At 39.9% G+C, this 18,510-nt stretch overlaps 1 protein-coding gene across 1 annotated transcript; it reads right to left on the bottom strand.

The window, feature by feature from the left end:
- Window positions 1-12,099: 12,099 nt before the first annotated feature.
- LOC108399860 (olfactory receptor 10T2-like) lies at window positions 12,100-13,044 on the bottom strand. The gene has a single exon (XM_017664874.3). It carries the CDS (start codon window positions 13,042-13,044, stop codon window positions 12,100-12,102), a length of 945 nt encoding a protein of 314 aa, XP_017520363.2.
- Between the last annotated feature and the right edge of the window lie 5,466 nt (window positions 13,045-18,510).

Here is an 18,510-nt window from a genome sequence, read left to right as displayed (position 1 = left end):
CTGTCTCTTACCTGAGATGTGGGAACACAGGCTCCCCCCAGGGGATAGATGTTCACTCTCCTTCCCTGTCCACAGTCCAGTTTCTCAGTGTGGTAGGTGCTCCGTCCAGGATGAATGTCTGTTGTTCACAGATGGGTTCCCATTTGCCTCTCACTCTCCCACCCAGGAGGAGCCAGAGGCGCAAAGGCTACAGGACACGGAATCCAAGTTGAAGTGGAGAGAGGGGAAAGGTCACAGTGGACAGAGGCTACCGACCTCTACCCAGGAGTAGAGGTGGGATGACGGGCTTAGACCCAGACCACATGTGACCAGTTTCCTCCTGCCATTTTGGGCCGATTGACCAAAGGCCACAAGTCACATCTAACAGTGATTGTGGAGCCATTGGCACTTTCACTGTATTTATTGGTAGCAGGTGGCTCTTGTGTGGGTCTCCTGATGCCAGAGTCATTGTCATGGAGATGTTGCACTGGGTTTAATTAAGAGCTGAATTGATTGTGGAAAACAGAGGTAAGTCATCAGATGCTCGATTGCTCAAAATTGGGCCCAGGCATGAGGGCTTAGGGAGCAGAAGGCTCTAAGCCACCCTCAGATGCAGCAATTTTAGAAAATTTCAGTTATTTTAAGTTGATTTATTGACATGTTACTGAAAGGACAATAGGGAAATTTATGCAGATAATGATGATGACAGATACATTATAAAACATGTTTGTTTAGCTTCCAAGGTGGTTTTGTACTTAGAGTTGGGGAAGAGATTTCCGGTCAGGCTGAGAGGGTGGGTCGAGCAATATTGCTTTTCATAGTGAAGGCCCTCATCAGAATGAGCTGAAAGGAGACACATTTTTCTCCCTCTCTATTCCATCACCCAGAAACTAATAAATGTACTGCCATATGCCGGAGACACTAAATAAATACGTGCTGACTGTTGGGTGAATAAATGGTCAAAGACAGCATTTCCCCCATGATATAAACAACCCCCCAGTTTAAACAAAAATACCATCACTCATTTTCTAATCTCCAAAATTTCTGATTTCACTTGTCTGTGGCTAAGCAAGGAATGAATGTGATTTCAACATCACTTTTCAGCCGTACGTCACTGAATGTTGAAGGCCCCTAACAATGGTTGGTGCACAGCAAGAGCTCATCTGCTATCTAATAGATGAAGAAATCATGATACTGGGAATAAAAGGGAGACCCAGAAGTTATCGAGAACAGAGATAATGCTCATGAAGAAGAAGGAAGTAAGAAGAGTGGAATTTAATATATTTAATCTGAATGCCAAACATTCTTGTGGTGATTGACATCCATCATTCACTCACACTACTCTTTAGAACCAGTTGATTAAGGTTATTGACACTTACCAAGATGTACATACTGGATGTCTGCAACTGGATGAGTTGGGGATATATGTACACCCATGAAACTATCACCACCACAGAGGCCATAGGCCTCTCCACCACCTCCCAACGTTTCCTCCCGCCATCTTTATGTATTATTATTATTATTGTTTTGTGGTGAGAACACTTAACATAAGAGCTATCCTATTAGCAAATTTTAAGTATATAATATCGTTAGGTGTAGGTACTATGCTGTATAGTAGATACAGAACTTACCTGGCATAACTGAAATTTTGTACCCTTTGACCAACATCTCCTCATTTACTGTTCCCCCAGCCCCTGGCTACCACCATTCTCCTCTCTGCTTCTATGAGTTTGACTATTTTAGAACCCACTCAAAAGGAGGTCATACAGTATTTGTCTTTGTGTTTCTGGCTTATTTCCCTTCGCATAATGTTCTCCAGGTTCATCCCTGTTGCTGCAAATGAAAGAATGTCCCTTTCTTAAAAGGCTGAATAATATCCCATTGTATGTACACACCACATTTTCTTTATTCAACCATCCTTTGCTATGAACCTTTGTTTTTGTATCTTGATTATTGTGAGGAGTGCTACAGTAGACACAGGATTGCAGGTATCTCTTTGAGATCCTGACTTCAGTTTCTTTGGATAAATATCTAACTCCTATGGTTGTTTTTTTTTTAGTTTTTAAGAGGAGACGCCATACTGTTTTCCACAATGGCTGTATTCGTTCACATTCCCACCAACAGTGTACCAGATTTCTCCACATCCTCACCAACCCTCCTCTTTTGTCTTTTGGCTAATAGCCCATTCAGATAGGTGTGAGGTGACATCTCATTATGGTCTGAATTTGCACTTATCTAATGAATAGCATTGTTGAACACTTTTTCACACACCTGTTGGCTATTTGTACGTCTTGAAAATGGGGAAAGGTCAGTTTCTTCAATAAACAGTGTTTGGAAAAACTGGATACCCGCATGCAAAATTGCAGAATTACAAAGATGATTAAATGTTTGAATGATCTATCTACATACTTACCATGTAGAAAGAAATTGACCATTATATCATCCACAAGATCAGCTCAAAATAGATCAAACACTTAGATGTAAGGTCTGAAACTATAAAACTCCTTGAAGGAAACATAGGGAAAAAGCTTCTTGACATTGATCTTGACAATGATTTTTTGAATGTGACATCAAAAGCAAAAATCAGCAGGTGGAATTATATCAAACTAAAAAGCCCTGTACAGCAAAGATGCAATCAACAAATGAAAAGGCAATCTGTGGAATAGGACAAAAATTTTGCAAACAATGCACTGCGTAAGGGATTCATATAAAAAATATATAAGAAACTTATACAACTTAATAGCAAAAATAAAAAAAAACTTGATTAAAAAGGGTAAAGTACCTGAACAGACATTTCTCCAAAGAAGATATACACATGACCACTCCACTACTGACAATAATAATATCCCAATTTTATTGTTGTTTGTTTTGCCCGCACTCTCATCCAATTGCCTCGCCCTAGAGTTCCGGGGAGGGGGGCAGGTAGCGCATACCAAGATGGTCTGAATATTGAATTCTCTTGGCTGAAGTTTGGTTCAGGACGGGCACGTGATCCAAGTGTGGGCACGTGATCCGAGTGTGGGCACGTGATCCAAGTGTGGGCACGTGATCCAAGTGTGGGCACGTGATCCAAGTGTGGGCACGTGATCCAAGTGCGGGCACGTGATCCAAGTGCGGGCACGTGATCCAAGTGTGGGCACGTGATCCAAGTGCGGGCACATGATCCAAGTGTGGGCACGTGATCCAAGTGCGGGCAATCAGGAACAACAAGATTCAGTCTCCCAACTTCTGTTTGCACATCTGAAGAAATGAATTCTCTCTTCCTCTGGACTGGATTTTGTGAGCTTACAGTGTCAGAAACTGCTGCGTTTAGACTAAAAATTGGCAGAGATTTAAGAGGCAGAGCTCCGAGACGCATCCAGATGGCTCTGAGCTCTGCAGCGGCCTGCGCCTGAAACCACGGCACCGCTCCACTTTTCCACTGACATGGGCCCAGATTTATTTTTTGCTAATGCCAATTTGAATCAGATTATCTTTTGTTTGCAATCCGAAGAATCTTAAATTGTAAGACCTCATCAATTGCAGTTTGGATTTGAGATGACTTAAATATGTATTATTGAGGCAAGCATAACTCTACCGAGTAATATATAAGAAACTAGAACAAAGAGAAAGTAATGATCTATTAATAAGGTGAATTTGGGAGGTGTCATTACATAGATATGCATACCTTGAAGCCAAATAAAATGTAATAAATTTAGCCTGAATATTAAACACCAAAGTTCATCCTAGCTAATTCAAAAGACAGCATGAATAATTAAGAGTCGTGTTGTTCACAGATGTAAAGTATGTGAGGGATGTGATTCCCAATGTGGAAGTACTAATCAGATTAATGAAGCCATAAATAATTATTGGATAACTAAGCCAAATGGAAAAAGGTCTATAAAACAGTGTGACTGCATCACACCTTAAAACATGAGATTTACGGCTTAAATGAAGAACATAGGTTTATTTTTCTCATCTCAGCCTACCCAGATCTCTAGTTTATATTGATTACTGGTCTGGATTAAGATTGTCCAGACCTTTTCCTGCTGCAGTTCCCCCTCTACAACCTCTTCAAGGCCCCTGGGATGTTGGGATGACAAAACAAAACATTTCAACCCACTTACTCAAGTCCTTTTACTTCCCATACAACGGACAAGAGTTGTAGCTCTCTGAGCCCTGGACATTTTTACTTCAGTTTCTGTTATCTTGCTCCAAAGTGCACCTGAAGCACAAAAACACCCCGTTTCCCACAGTCTTTCCCTTCTCTTCTCAGTAGCTCCTTCTCAGTTATCCTCAGAATGCTTCGGTATCTTTGTTGCGTCTTCCCTCGGCCAGTCTGAATTTCAGAAATTTATTTCCTTTTCTTGCTCTGCAGGCATCTCCCTAACAGGGTCCAAGAGGCAAATATGTTCTCCTGTCCTCAGTTCTTCCTCACCCTCTAAATCCTTCCCCTGTGCCATTAGGAAGATACCCCTCAGCCTGAAAATGGGGATAGTTATGAAGGAGGGGAGGGGAGAAAGGTAGTTAATTCTAAGTGTCAGATCTGTGTTGCCTTTGGGCCGTGGCCAAAATAGCCCCCAAGCAGACTCCCAAGCAGTGTATTTGCAGGTAGAGGGCAGGTTGTGAACAAGAACAGCGAGAAATGCCCAATGATTGCATACCAGTGGGTATTCGTATAGGTTCATTTCTCATAATAGGAAGTAACTGATACATGGAAACAGAGTACAAAAAAGGAAATCAAACCCATTGTTTATTGAAAAGAATTTTTCTATACATAGACCAGTCACAAATTTTATTAAAATATATTTTCTGAGTAATTACTGCATGGCTTATATTCTTTAGATGTTCAGGGGATGTAAAGAATAATGAAGTTCAGTTCTTGTCCTCATGAGTTTTAATATATTCATGGAGTATGAAACAATTAAGAAACAATAGTATTGTATTAAAATATTGGATAATTTATGTGCATAGATTCTGAACTGTCTACTATTCATTGCTCATGTCTTCTCAACTTGATTGTTTCCTAAATTGTAAGTGCATTTTATTAAATGTACATACACAAAAATGCACAACTTGGAGTGTTCACCTGAATTCACAAAGTGATCCACTCATGTATCCATGCACCGGATTTAGAAGTAGAATGTCGCCCACTTCCCTGCCTGAGGACCCCTTTTTGTAACTTCTACCACCACATATTGACTTTGCCAGCTTCAAAAATCTACAAATGGAATTACAGAGTATATATTGTGCTTGTTTTGGCTTCTTTCACTCAAATGAGATTTGCGAGATTTACCCGTGATGTTAGTTGTCATAGGACATTTTCACCCCTCTGTAATAGTATAACATACGAATGCAGTTCAATTGATTTGATTCTTCTGTTGATGGTCTGGGCTCTAATGAAAGTGTGCTAAGAACATGCTTGCACATACCCCTTGGTAACACCTGATTCTTTCTCTCTAATCTACACTTCCCAATGAATTGCTGGGTCACAGCTGTCACAGCTTACTAAGGCCGACTGAAGTTTTAGCCACAGCTCTTTATCCTTCCTAGTTCCTCTGTGGTGTGACTTGGCAGTTGCTGTCACTGTAATTCAGAGTATAATTCCCCACCCCAAAACTTCAGACTAGTTAATGGGCTTTGTGTTAGCCAGTGAAATGTGAATGGAAGTGATTGCCAGCCAGTTTCTTGCCTTGGAGAAGCCTTGCAGGTTTTCTGTAATCACCACGAGACAAGCCCTCTCTAAGTAGCTTCTGCCCTTTTAAACTGGGCTCTAAACTTAATATAGTCAGCTTAGATCTGAGCCCAACCTACCCGAAGGGGCCAGACCAGACGCACATGCAGCTTGAAGCAAAGTCATCAAGCCAAGCTCAGCTTGGATCAGCCAACCCCAAGTCAGCCTGCAGATACACAGCAAGAAAAGAAAAAAAGAGAAAAAAGGTTGTTCTAAAACCACGTATTAAGTTTACCATTTTAGCCATTTTTAAGTAAATAGTTTGGTAATGTTGAGTATATTCTTATTGTGAAATGGGTCTCTCGAACTTTGCATCTTGCCGATCTGAAATTCTGACCATTAAACAATTCTCTTTATGCGAAGTGAATAAGCCGGTCATAAAAAGACAAGCAAGACTTTTACCTCATTATGCTTTGGGGTGCTTTGTTGCACAGCAAATATTAAATGAAAGTATGCATGTGTTCCATCATGCTAGAATTGGCCAAATAGTTTTCAAAGTGGTTGTGCCAATTTGTACTCCTGTTGAAACTGTATGAGAGAGTTCCAGTGGCTCCATATTTGCAACAGTGGGTGAGCCAAATATGTTCTCCTTTCCTCAGTGGGTCTCCTTCCACGTCCTCTAGCTTCTTCCACCTGAGCAGGCTTTCTCGGATGGGTGTGCAAGTGGACTTGCATTTTTGTGATACCAATGAGATTGAGTGCCTTTTCACAAGTTAAACAGCCAGTTGGATTTTCTCTTTTTCGAAAGTATTGTTCAATATTTTGCCCACTAAAAAAGGGGAACATCTTTTTCTAAAATTGATTCACAGAAATATTGTGAACATTATGGATATCAGTACTTCACTGCTTATGTGTACTTGAAATATCTGACTCTGAAAATTACATTTTCACTCTATGAAGGTGCCTTTTGATGAACAGCTTCTTAATTTTAATGAAGTATAATTTATTGATCTTCTTTGTGAGTAATGCTTTTGTGTGCTATTTGAGCAACTTTTGCCTCCGCAAGATCATAAATTTATTTTTAAATATTCTAGAATGTTAATTGCTTGACCTTAAACATTTAGCTCTAATATCCATATGGAACTGATTCTGTATATGGTATGAGATAAAGATTCATGTTTTTCTCTTGTGGATATCCATTTGATGCTGCACTATTTTTTGTAAATATCATCTTTCATTCCAGCTATTTGAGGATGAACTTGAACTTCAGTGTTACCATTGTCATAAGCACATGAGTATACATACAGTGACTTATTTCTGAATTAACTTTTCTGTTCCATTGTTCATGGCATGTATTCCTGCACCAACATTATATCTTTTTTACTGTAACTTTCTTTAAAGTTTGGTCGTTGGAAATGTAAGTTCTTTAGACTCGCATTTTAAGATTAGTTTAGCATTTCTTTCTTTCATTCTTATTTTTTCCTGCACTTCTAGATTCCGTATTCCTAGACATAGAGTTTTATTTTCTGTTGATTCACAGAAATAAAATTTATTTTTGTATTAATGACTTTGTATCAGGTAACCTTGTAAATACATTTCATTTATTAATTTTATCTTTACCTGTATATTCTTATATAGTTTCTATGTTCTTAATAATATTTTTCAGTGACCAGAGTTTAATTTCTTCCTTTCAAAATACTTTTATTTTATTTGTTTTCCATATAGTAGGACAGGCCTCTAGAAGAGTATTAAATTGAGTAGAGATATTGGGCATTGTTATCTCATTCCTAATATCAAAGGGAAATTTCACCTTATTTCATCAAGTGTGACATTTGCTTTAAGTTTTGAAAGATATGTTATCAGATTAAGAAAATCTACTTTTAATTTTATGTTTTTAAATTTATAATTACATGTTAAATGTTATAATTTTTTTCTACATCTCTGTTGCCAGGCAGCTTTCCCTGAGCACTAGGTGGGACCTCAACCCGGACTGGGGAGGGTTCTTGACTCAGATCAGAAAGGATTTCTCAGTCAAGTCGAACAAGTGCCAGCAAGAAAGGAATTCATTAAAGCGAGAGTAGAAGCAGATGTCAGCAGCCGTGCAGACACTAGAGAGCAGGAAAGAACAAAGGGCGCAAAGGAAAGTTCATTGAACTGTTGCTCAGCGTAAGGCAAGCCCCTTGCCAACTCGTAAAGCCAGGGTCACCTGGCATCCAACGTCCACTTGATCTGTACTGTGTGGGAATTTTATATCCCTACTGCCCCAGAATTTGGGTGAGCCACAGAGCACTGGATGAAGTGAGTTTATGTTCTGAGGACTTCCACTTCCCTGCTGGTCTGAAATAAAACAGGGAGAGACAAAAGGATTGTGTTAAGACTAGAATGCTGAATGAAATAGCACAGTGACAAAGACTTTTACCAGTGGAGGTGGAGGTCAGCGAGTTGTCTTTATCATGAAAAAGAGTCCAGAGACAAATGCATTCGGCTCATGCAGCAAGGAGTTGATTTGATAAATCAGTACACACGCAGATGGGAGTGTGGGAAGCCTCACAGAGGAGGTGCTTAAGGGCTTAGGGTCTGGGGTTTTATAGGGCCTTTTGAGTAAGGACCAGCATAAAGCAGGATATATACAGATGATTAATATATTCCTTTGAAGTTTTGCCTCAAGAATAGGGTTATTTAGGTGACTGTTGATCCGGATCTCGGCATTCTTTACCCTCATAGGTTCATTCACACATTGGAGGCCTGTGTCTCATCCTGTTTACAAAGTTACTTAAATGATTAAGGAGCTGGAAGAAGAGGAAGAATAGCACAGAGATTGAATTAAAGAATAAGCTGGGCCTTTTTTGCAGGCTACTTAAATTTTACAAGGGCATGACCCTTGTCCCATTTCTCTGCTCTATCTCACATACCAAGACAAACATTTTAAATACGTATGTCATATATTTAAAAATATACATTGTTAGGGTCCAGGCTTCCGAGGCTTCCCCAGAGAACAAACTACACAGGCATAGAGATGTAAATTCAAGCAAAGTCTTTATTCAGCCAGCTAGCTGGGGTCCAAGTCAGCCCGACGCAGCGGGTCTCAACAAGGACCCCGAGCACTCAGAGCCAAGGGTTTATATAGCAATTTCAAAGCACTTAACTCATAGCAATTTTCTATAACTATACATTATTCTTGCAAGACATATATCCTGGGGTTAAGCAAGGGCAGGGTAAGACTACTCCTCAATGGTTAGGGAGGTTCTGCACGATAAGCTTGGTATGTAAGATTTACTGACCAAGGTTAGCTGACCAAGGGTCACAGCTGCCCACCACCCGGTGCTCGTGATTAACTTGTTTTTCAAGGCCTTACCCAGTTCCAGTTTTTCTTTCTAAGTCACATACTCAGAAAATGGCTTCTAGGCCTTTAAGATGGCTATGCTTATGCTAACCTATTTCTATTCTTACAACATGTGTATGTTTGTCTTGATAGATGCAGAAAAAATATATAGTTTATATCCTGTATGTACCCCATCTGTTCATTCTCTCTGCCATCTGTCTAGCAATCATCTATCATCTATGTAATTTACTCAACAAAGCTATCAATCTATCTATCCTCTTTTCCATAACTATAGGAATTTTGAAATGTGAAAAATGTCAGACCGAGCAACCCTTGGATGAACCCTATTTGTTCAGATAATTGGATTCAGTCTGGCTGCCTTAATTTAACCCATGAAGCATTTCCTAATGCAATTATGTTTTCGCCTTAGCTTTGTCAACTTCTGTCTGTCACCCTGGAGGCCAGTTTCCAAGCACACGGAACACTTAGATTTACTCATCTAAGCTATGCATTCTTTCTCTCAGTCTGTACACCTGCTCGAAACTCTCTTTACCACACTTCACTACCTTTGTTTTTCAGATCTCAATTTAAATATTACTTATTCCACAAAGTCTTTTTTTGTTTCTCCAACACTGAGTTAGATCCTTACACATATACAGTCATTACATCCCCAGTAATTACTCATCACACTACATTGCAATTCTCCTTTTCTGTCTACAGTGTTTTTTTACCTCTCTCTCTGCTTCAGTTATTCTTGCTGTCCTATTGAGGGATAGACGCCTTAGATAAATTAAGGAAAGTCGAAAACCCATTCTGGGTTGCAAACATAGAATAAGTCTTTAATCAGTTTTTTGTAAATCAATATTAAAAGAACCACTGAAGATCCAGAAAAAGATATCCATTCAGTTTTGTGATCATTGATATCAACATATAAATTATGAGATCTCAATGACCTACTTTTTGCCATCCTTTTTAAATTTAAACAAAGACTTTTGAAAGCCTCATGTGAGCCAGGTATATATCTTCACCGATATCACCATCTCTACCATGGTTGTCCCAAAATATAAATTCAGTGTTAGTCTGTGTTAGTCTCTGAAAAGAGTGGCAATGCATCTAAGGAGTGAGGATCTAAGACAGATTTATGAACAATTTCATATCTGTAGCAAACAGAAAGAAGAGGGTTTATATCTCACGTAGATCAAAAGGAAGTACATTTTATACAGACAGTGTGTGTGTGTGTGTGTGTGTGTGTGTGTGTGTGTGTGTGTGTGTGTGTGTGCTGAATAAGAGCGGTTGGGGAAAAGTGGTGTTTGGGAAATTCTGTGGCCACAGACAATGAAAATGAAAGTTACCTGTCAGTCTCCTCAGCTCAATTTTCCAGTCTTTTCTGGAAGGGATACCAGAACTAACGAGCTCTTCTTCCCAGGGAGTAGTGGCCGTTTATCTCGACAAAGAAAGCTTAAACCTCTGAATCAGGAAGATGTGTAACATAAATGTGCATGTTCCCATTCAGCCATCATACTCAAAGGACTGTCTTGAGGCTGTTTTGGACATTGTATTCTGACGAACAAGGGAGAAATTAGCGAACTAACCTTGCCCCTGGGGCCCTCATTGCCAAACCCCTGGGTGTAGCATGAAAAAAAAAAACTCTAGATATTCAAAAAAAATCACTGTTGGCATAAATTCTACTAAGCTTGCTTTCACGCTTTTATTCCTCTTTTTTCCTGTTTTTTTCCCTCTGTTCTTCCAAGCCCTGCTTTTCTTTCTCCTTTTCTTCTGCACTCTGATCTCCTCTTTTATCCCTGAAGATTATGTATAATGACCATAATATTAAGCCTTAAAACTTGTCAGATGCATATTCTATGTTTCAAAGCAAAGTGCTAGATATACCGTAAGGCATTTCCTAATTCAATCCATCTGACAACCTTCTTTTAATAATTCCCTAGTCCTAGAGTTAAAGTTATTGGTACTTCCTCACACAGCTATTATGTGAGGAAACTTGCTTTTAAATCTAGGTTATGTGATTCCTACTCTGTCCCAGCAAAGAGCTCCTCAACTACATGTTATCCAAGGAAAAAGGGGAGAAATGAAAATTCATGAAATTAGTACCATATGAAATTTAGCTTTTTATTGAAACACACCTTTAACAAAACCTGCAGTAAACTCAGCCAAATATATATGATACACCTATGTAGGTGACTGAAATTTGGTTATTTATTATAGTGAGATGTGAAAGAAAGAGGGGACTGTTCTTTATGCTGCCTGCAACTCCTGGCTTAGGGCTTTGCACATAGCAGCAGATGCATCAACAGAACCCTTCAATGGCCAGCGTACTTTCACATTGTATCTGATATTAGTAGAATCCTAGTTTATAGACAGAATAAAGGTAATGGAAGGATGAAAGGGAACGAATAGTTTTTTTAATGCCTTCTATCAGGTAAGTTGGAATTGCTTTACATCTATTAAATTTATTTAGTTCTTAACAATGCCCCTCTTAGGAGGGATTCAGGGTCTCATGTTACATAAGGGATAACTGACCGTAACCCAGGTTAAGGCTGACCCGTGGCCTTTAGCTGGAAAATGATCCAAATCAAGATTCAAACCCAGGTCTCTGTGCCTCCAAAGTCTGTGTTTTTTACTTTACCATCAACTTCTTAGAACTTTAATTGCTTCTTCATTTATCCTTAAGTGAATTCGTATTCTTCTTGTCTGTAAATAATTTATTTATTGTAAAAATTTCTTTTTAAACCTCAAATAGATAGAGAAGCAGTCAGAGACTTATATAGCATTCTGTACTGTTTCCTCCAGGGTAGGAAGAACATGAACAAACTGGGCATGCTCAGAAAGATGACGCACCAGCTGTGGTGCTGATCTGAGAAAACAGACGTTTTCAGTACAGGAACCTAGCATGGCTTGAGTTCTTGAAACTTTCCACATTCAGAGAACGTTCTGGAGACCAGCTGATGTAACCTCTACAGTGGATATAGGCTAAACACAAAAAAGGGCTTTCCAATTAAAAGAATCAAGTTAACTTGAAGTCCTTATTTTTTTTCTTTTTGGCAGAAAATGAATAGACTTATTTATAGAACTGAAGCACTCTCGAGGTCACTTTCATGAAGATTACTTTCCTGACTGATCAACTCACTTACACAGTTTTTGGAAATGAGTATTTACTGAGGACCTTTCTCAAAGCCATCCTCACTTCTTTATTTCTCAGAGTGTAGACGAGGGGGTTGAGTAATGGGGTTATCACAGTATAGGTCACTGACACAAGCTGGTCTTTATCTGAGGAGTACAGGGATGTGGGCCTCAAGTAGATGAAGGAGGCGCAGCCGTAGTGGACAATGACCACTGTGAGGTGGGAGGCACAGGTGGAGAAGGCCTTGCGCTGTCCCTCCGCTGAGGAGATCTTGAGGATGGTGGAAACGATGAAGACATAGGAGATGAAGATCAACACCAAGGGAAACAGCAATACCAGAATGCTGAGGAAGAAAATAACCATCTCCTTCAGGCTGGTGTCTGTGCAGCCCAGTTTTATGACAGCGGAAATGTCGCAGAAAAAGTGGTTGATCCGATTGGAGGCGCAGAAGGGTACACTGAACACCAGGACGTTGACAACCACAGAGATTAGGAAACCACAGGAGCTGGCAGCCAGCACCAGCTGCAGGCAGGTGGCTCGGCTGACGATGAGTGTGTAGTTGAGAGGGTTGCAGATGGCAACGTAGCGGTCATAACCCATCACAGCAATTAGGAAACAGTTGGTGCAAGCCAAGCCCACAAAGAAATAGAGCTGAGCGGCACACCCAGAGAGAGAAATACTCGGACTTGTGGAAAGCAGGTTGCTCAGCATTTTTGGTACAATGACCAAGGTGTAGCAGGTTTCAGAGCAGGAGAGCACGAAGAGAAAGAAGTACATAGGGGTGTGCAGAGCCCTATCCAGACGAATGACAGTCATGATGGTGCTATTGGCCATCAGAGTGGTCAAGTAGACCAGCAGGAAGATAAAGAAGAGAAGGATCTGCAGATCCCCCAGGGTGGAGAAGCCTACGAGGATGAACTCAGCAATCATGCTCTGGTTCTGTCTCTTCATTGGTCAGTGGGAATGAGATGCAGATGTTTTGAAAGCGAGGACAGAAAGAATCTGACAAGAGTGGAAGGCCCCCCCCCCCAAAAAAAACCATATTTGTGTTTCTGTACAATGCTGATAATCTGATGATAAACAAACAAAAATAGAGTAACAAATTAATCCCACTAATCAGGGGAGGGGGTAAAGCAGGAGGCGTGAATGAATACCCCAGTCGTGGATAGTGGCATAAGTAATACCCTAGTTTAAAGATAACTGAAGAAACTTATCTTTATTTTTGTAACTTGGCTCTATTGTTTGTATTCTTATTTGCATAGAAGGTTTGTACATAGTGTGTTAAATCAAGGCAGTGATTTAGAGCTCATCTCATGTAATCCTGTCACTTTATGGAAGAAGGAAATGAAACGCAAGAGGATTAGACCATTTGCTTAACCCACATGAGAGTGACAGTCCTAGCAATCACTTATTTGCAAAACCATCTTATGAAAACCTGATTCAGAAAAAAACAAAACCAATGAAAAGTGATCTATCCAGACCCTCAGATACTTGACTCAAATTCTGCTTGTGCAGATGTGAAGAAGCTTTTTCACACATTTAAAAGTGTTGAGCTCTATTTACCCATGACCAGTGGGAAGCCTTTGGGATGGGTGCATGGGAATTTGTGATGAAGAACTTAATTAAAGTACAAATAACGCTTAGAATATGACAAGGCTCAAGCCAGCACCTCCATTCCTTTGGCCTCTGCCTCAGTCTCTTGTTTCCACAATGTTCTCAGAACTCTTACCTGTGGAAAGATATAGTTTGATCCCAAGACCGCATAATGCTAAAAGCTTCATACTAGTCTTAGACAACCAATCTCTATATTAGAAGAAATCTCAGGAATCTTCTTACTCAGTCTATACCGAATTCTGTGAACCTTTTTGTATAAATCTGGGAAATATTGTCTTCTCCCCATAGTCAAGGTCCAGCTATAAAAAGCCCCCCTGCCTCATAAAGTAAGCTGCTTTCTTGCGAGTTGACTTCATTAGCTAGAACCTTCTTATTCTAAGACGAATGATGCTTCCTTGAAACATCCACCTGTGGTTCTTGATTTGTCTTTTGCAGATACTCACAAGTTTTATTATTATCTTTTAAATAAATGGCAGCCCTTTAGTTATTACAATAAATTATCATCTCCCTTTATGGGTCTTATTTTGCTCCCTAACATTCTTGGTTCTCGCAGTCTTTTTTCATGGCATTATTTCTGGAGTTCCCTGTCTTAATCGCTACCTCGGATGTTTAGTCCTAAGCATTAGATGGCATTTCCACCCCTGCACTGTAAGATAACCTGGCTGGTCCAGAGCCATCAATATCACTAATTTCTGTCTCTCTTTCTTTACAAGTAACACTCAATTTCCTTTCCTGAGGTTCCTTATACCTCACAATATTTATCCCTCCTACAAAACCCCAGATTAATATTTGTCCCCTGGAAGACTTCTCTGAGCAGGCCTGAAACTTTGGTTATTGTGAGCATTTACTTCTCGGTCAGTTTGCTCTGGGATCGTTTGTTGGAACGGAAGCACAGTGAGTCTGGGAAGGATGTAGCTTCCGGAGCTAGACTGCCTTGGTTGGGACCGTGGCTCGACCACTGACCAGTTTTATGGCTTCGTGCAAATCACTTCTTTGTGCCTGGGTTTTCATCTGACATGGCAGTAATGACAGCAGAGACCGAACATTTCTTATGGGTACCAGATGCCCAGAATTAAATCCCTGACTCATAGTAAGTATTCAGTAAATGTTATCTGTTACTATCTAGTCTAGCTTCCCCACATTACAAATGAAGAAACTGAGGCCCAGAGAAGTAAAACGTAAACATCTAGGTTGGGTAGCTAAGTGCAGAGGTGAGACTGTATCCTCAATATCCTAAACTCCTCCACCCACAGTACTGTCTTCTGATTAATCTGAGTCCTATTTTCAATATTTTATTTGTACTGTGTGCTTATATGTCAGTGGCTTAGGAAATAGATCCATGTCTTCTTTACTCTGTATGACCCTCAGAGAGGCAGTCTGCACTACCCTTCTATGCACCCCAATTCTTCCACCTTAAGCCCATCACCCCTGCTTTTCCTCCCACTGAGTACACATCTGTCTTGCTCGAACTGTGCTGGCAGTGTCTTCTTATTTCCTAATTTAAGGATTTTTTCTGTTTCACACACTCTTCATCCTTCTCTAACTTTACTCTTTCTCCACATTCAGGTGGCAGCACCTGGTTCGGCTGGGCCTCTGCCTTCTCCAGGTGGCCTTTGCTCCTATGTTTCCCCCGGATTCTGATGCCACAGCTCATTTCACCTGTGCCTGGTGTACACCAGTCGTTCTACCCCTGAGTCCTTCCTTGGTACCCAGCGCTCTGGTAGAGTGGATAGACAGATACTACAGCTAAAAGAACAGGGTAGTCCTACAACTGTTATACAAAGGATGCACTTACCTCTAGAGGCAGAGTTCTAGCACGATCCCAGGCTTCTTTCTCCCGCATCCATCAATGTATGAAGCGAGAGAAACAGGCAAAATTTGGAAGAACATCAGGCAGTATTTTTTTTTCTACAGTTGATCAGGGAACTCTTGGGGCCTCTGAGTCCTTAGAGACGAAAGAACGCTGTTTGCTAGCTGGGCTGAAGTCCGGGTACAGCCTTGATCTTGGCAGTTCTGATGGAAATGCTCCGGCATAACCTCTGGGTCTTATAGAGAGAGGGCACTCCAGGGCATTGAGGCCTTGGAGGGAGGTATTTTTTTTGGATTGTAGGCATTAAACAACTTGTAAAAAAAAAGGAATCAAATAAATTATCTACTTGATCTGTGTGGAAGATGGATAGCTTTAAATACTACGGTGTCTTTCATGGGTCATTTATTTTGGCTCACAGTTTCATTTGCTGAATCACATAATGAGCTGTAACTCCCTTGATCATTAGCCTTATAGATTCTGATACAGATGAACTGTTTTGAGGGATTGCATAAATGTTATCCTTGCAAATTTCATATAGTTTCTTCTCTCTCCTTCAAGTTTGTCGGTTGAATAAACCAGATAACTTTTTCTATATCTCTCCTGCTGTATTCATCTTAGTTATGCTTGCGTTCTAAGGTGGCCCAAACTCTAATATTTTCCACATTTCTCTGCCTGCTAGATTCATGTCTTTAGATGTGTTAATCAATGGAAACATTCACCAATGTATCCACCAATTCATTAATTTAATCAATATGTATGGCCTCCTGACGTTGTTTCAGGCACTCTGGTGATCATTTCAGTGGGGAGGGCTGCACAAAGATGAAAGTAGCGTAGTCCGCGACAACAGTGGTTTTGGACCACATGCACCTGAGTCTCCCACGGTGCATTGCTGGGTTCTACACAGGGTCGTCTGGAGAGGAAGTATTTGAGATGGGGTCTGGGAATATTTTACAATTGGTTTAGGTGATTTTTTTTTTACTCTGGTTGAGAACTACTGGCCTCTGTCTGAAAAGAGCTTAGTGTTTAGAAGGGGAGCTGAAGAACTAAGTAGAAAATTACGGAAGGCTAAGGGCTAAGGCAGGGATGCACACAGGGCACTGCGGCATCAGCACAGGAAGCACAATTGTCACATGAGGTGTCAAGGACACTAGGTCTCAAATTCCACAAATGCTCCATAAATGCCTCTCCCTTCCAACTGTATGTCTTTTGTTGGAGGATTCAGGGTTTCTGTGCTATTTAAAGGGGAAAAAATCATGGATTTCTTGCATTTTAAATGTAAATTTTGAGAAACATAATGTTCTCAACTGATAGATATGCATACCGGCTGATACAAACAGAGCCTTGCTGTTCCAGCGCTGATCGCAGTTCTGAGGAGGAAGGCACAGATACTTAGGGACAAGAATCATTTAACTTAGGTTGTATTATTTAACTTAGGTCAATTGTTTAACATAGGTCATTTAGGAGAGAGGAGGATTGCTGAAGGACTATAATAGAATCCTTCTTTTCTACCCATTTTCATACTGAAACTCTAATATTAATAGCAGCTTTCTGGACATCTAGCAGGTAGCCATCATTACCCATTCATCAGCCCATATAATCTCCATGGCAACCTCATCAGGGCAGACAATGCTATTCCTATTTTACAGAAGGAACCCATGGAGAGCAGCTCACAGTCCCGCTGAGCTGAAGAAAGTGAAATTGGAGTTTGAAAGACTAAAACACCTATGCTTTGGGAACAAAATACCAGAGAGCTGGGACAATTTGCAGAAAGAGTTCCAGAGATATTCATCAGTTTACCTTTGCATAATGACCTAAATACTAAGATTCCTAAAATTAAGGTGAAACTATACAAAACAGAGCAACGAACTCCTAGAAGGAAAAGTTACACACTTCTCAGATCTCACACAGGATTAGGAGATCTTTGAGTTTCAACTAGAGTAGTAAAACATCATAAAACACCTGGGAGTCAATAAAGAACTCAAACACCAATGTCTTAGCAATAGGATAAACTTGATATTAGGCCACTCAAACTGCTTTAGCAAAACAGTCTTGACCTACAAAAAGTCTCAGTCTACATATATGTGATCAGTTGCTTTTCAACCAAGATGTAAGATAATTTAGTGAAGAAAGAAAAGTCTTTTTAATGAATGATACCAGAACAGCTAGATAATGCTCATTGTAAAGAAATAAATGCCAACCTTTCCATAGCACCACACATTAGAAATTAATTCAGGATGGGTTATACACTTAATACAAAAATTTAAGTAGTGAACCGTCTAGGAGAAATTATTTGTGCTGGTAATGTAGGCAAAGTTATCTTAGAAAGAGCAAAGAAGCACAAATGAAAACAAAAAATAAAGGATAAAATTAGATTTTACCAAAGTATCAAAATTAAAAGCTTTTGCTATTAGAAAGACAACACTAAGAAAATGAAAAGACAAGTCAAAGATTGGAAGAAAATATTTGCAACACATATTAGACAAAGGAATTTTTGTTTCCAGAATATATAAAGAACTCTTACAGGTCAAAAAGAAGATCAATGACCCGATAAAACATGGTCAATATATTGGATTAGATTTTTCTGTCTTTCTCATTCACACACATGTGCACAAATACACATAGCTAATAACTGTGGATTAAGATGTTCAATACCACTCCCACCAGTAACATGCAAATACAAACCATGATGAGACACCCCTGCACACCCCATAGAAGGACTATTATTCAAAATACAGATAACACCATGTATTAAGTAAAAATGTAGGGCAACAGGAATATTCTTATGCTACTGATGGGAAAGTAAAATTACAACCACTTGACCGAACATTTTGGTAATTTCTTAAAGGGTTAAACACTCACCTTTCTCTTCTAGGCTCATCCATGTGTGAAATCTGAAAAACAAAGTAAATGAACAAAGAAAACAGAAATTGACATAAACATGGAGAATGGACTGTTTTTTACCATGGTGGGGGGCAGACAAAACAGGTGAAGGA

This window comes from Manis javanica, chromosome 14 (genome assembly GCF_040802235.1).
Source record: "Manis javanica isolate MJ-LG chromosome 14, MJ_LKY, whole genome shotgun sequence".
NCBI lineage: Eukaryota > Metazoa > Chordata > Mammalia > Pholidota > Manidae > Manis > Manis javanica.
The sequence above is the reverse complement of the archived record's forward strand: the minus strand, read 5'-3'. Positions and strand labels throughout refer to the sequence as shown.

What these genes read in the sequence shown, in the direction of transcription:
- LOC108399860 (XM_017664874.3), bottom strand. Translation starts at nt 13,044, where the DNA reads ATGAAGAGACAGAACCAGAGCATGATTGCTGAGTTCATCCTCGTAGGC.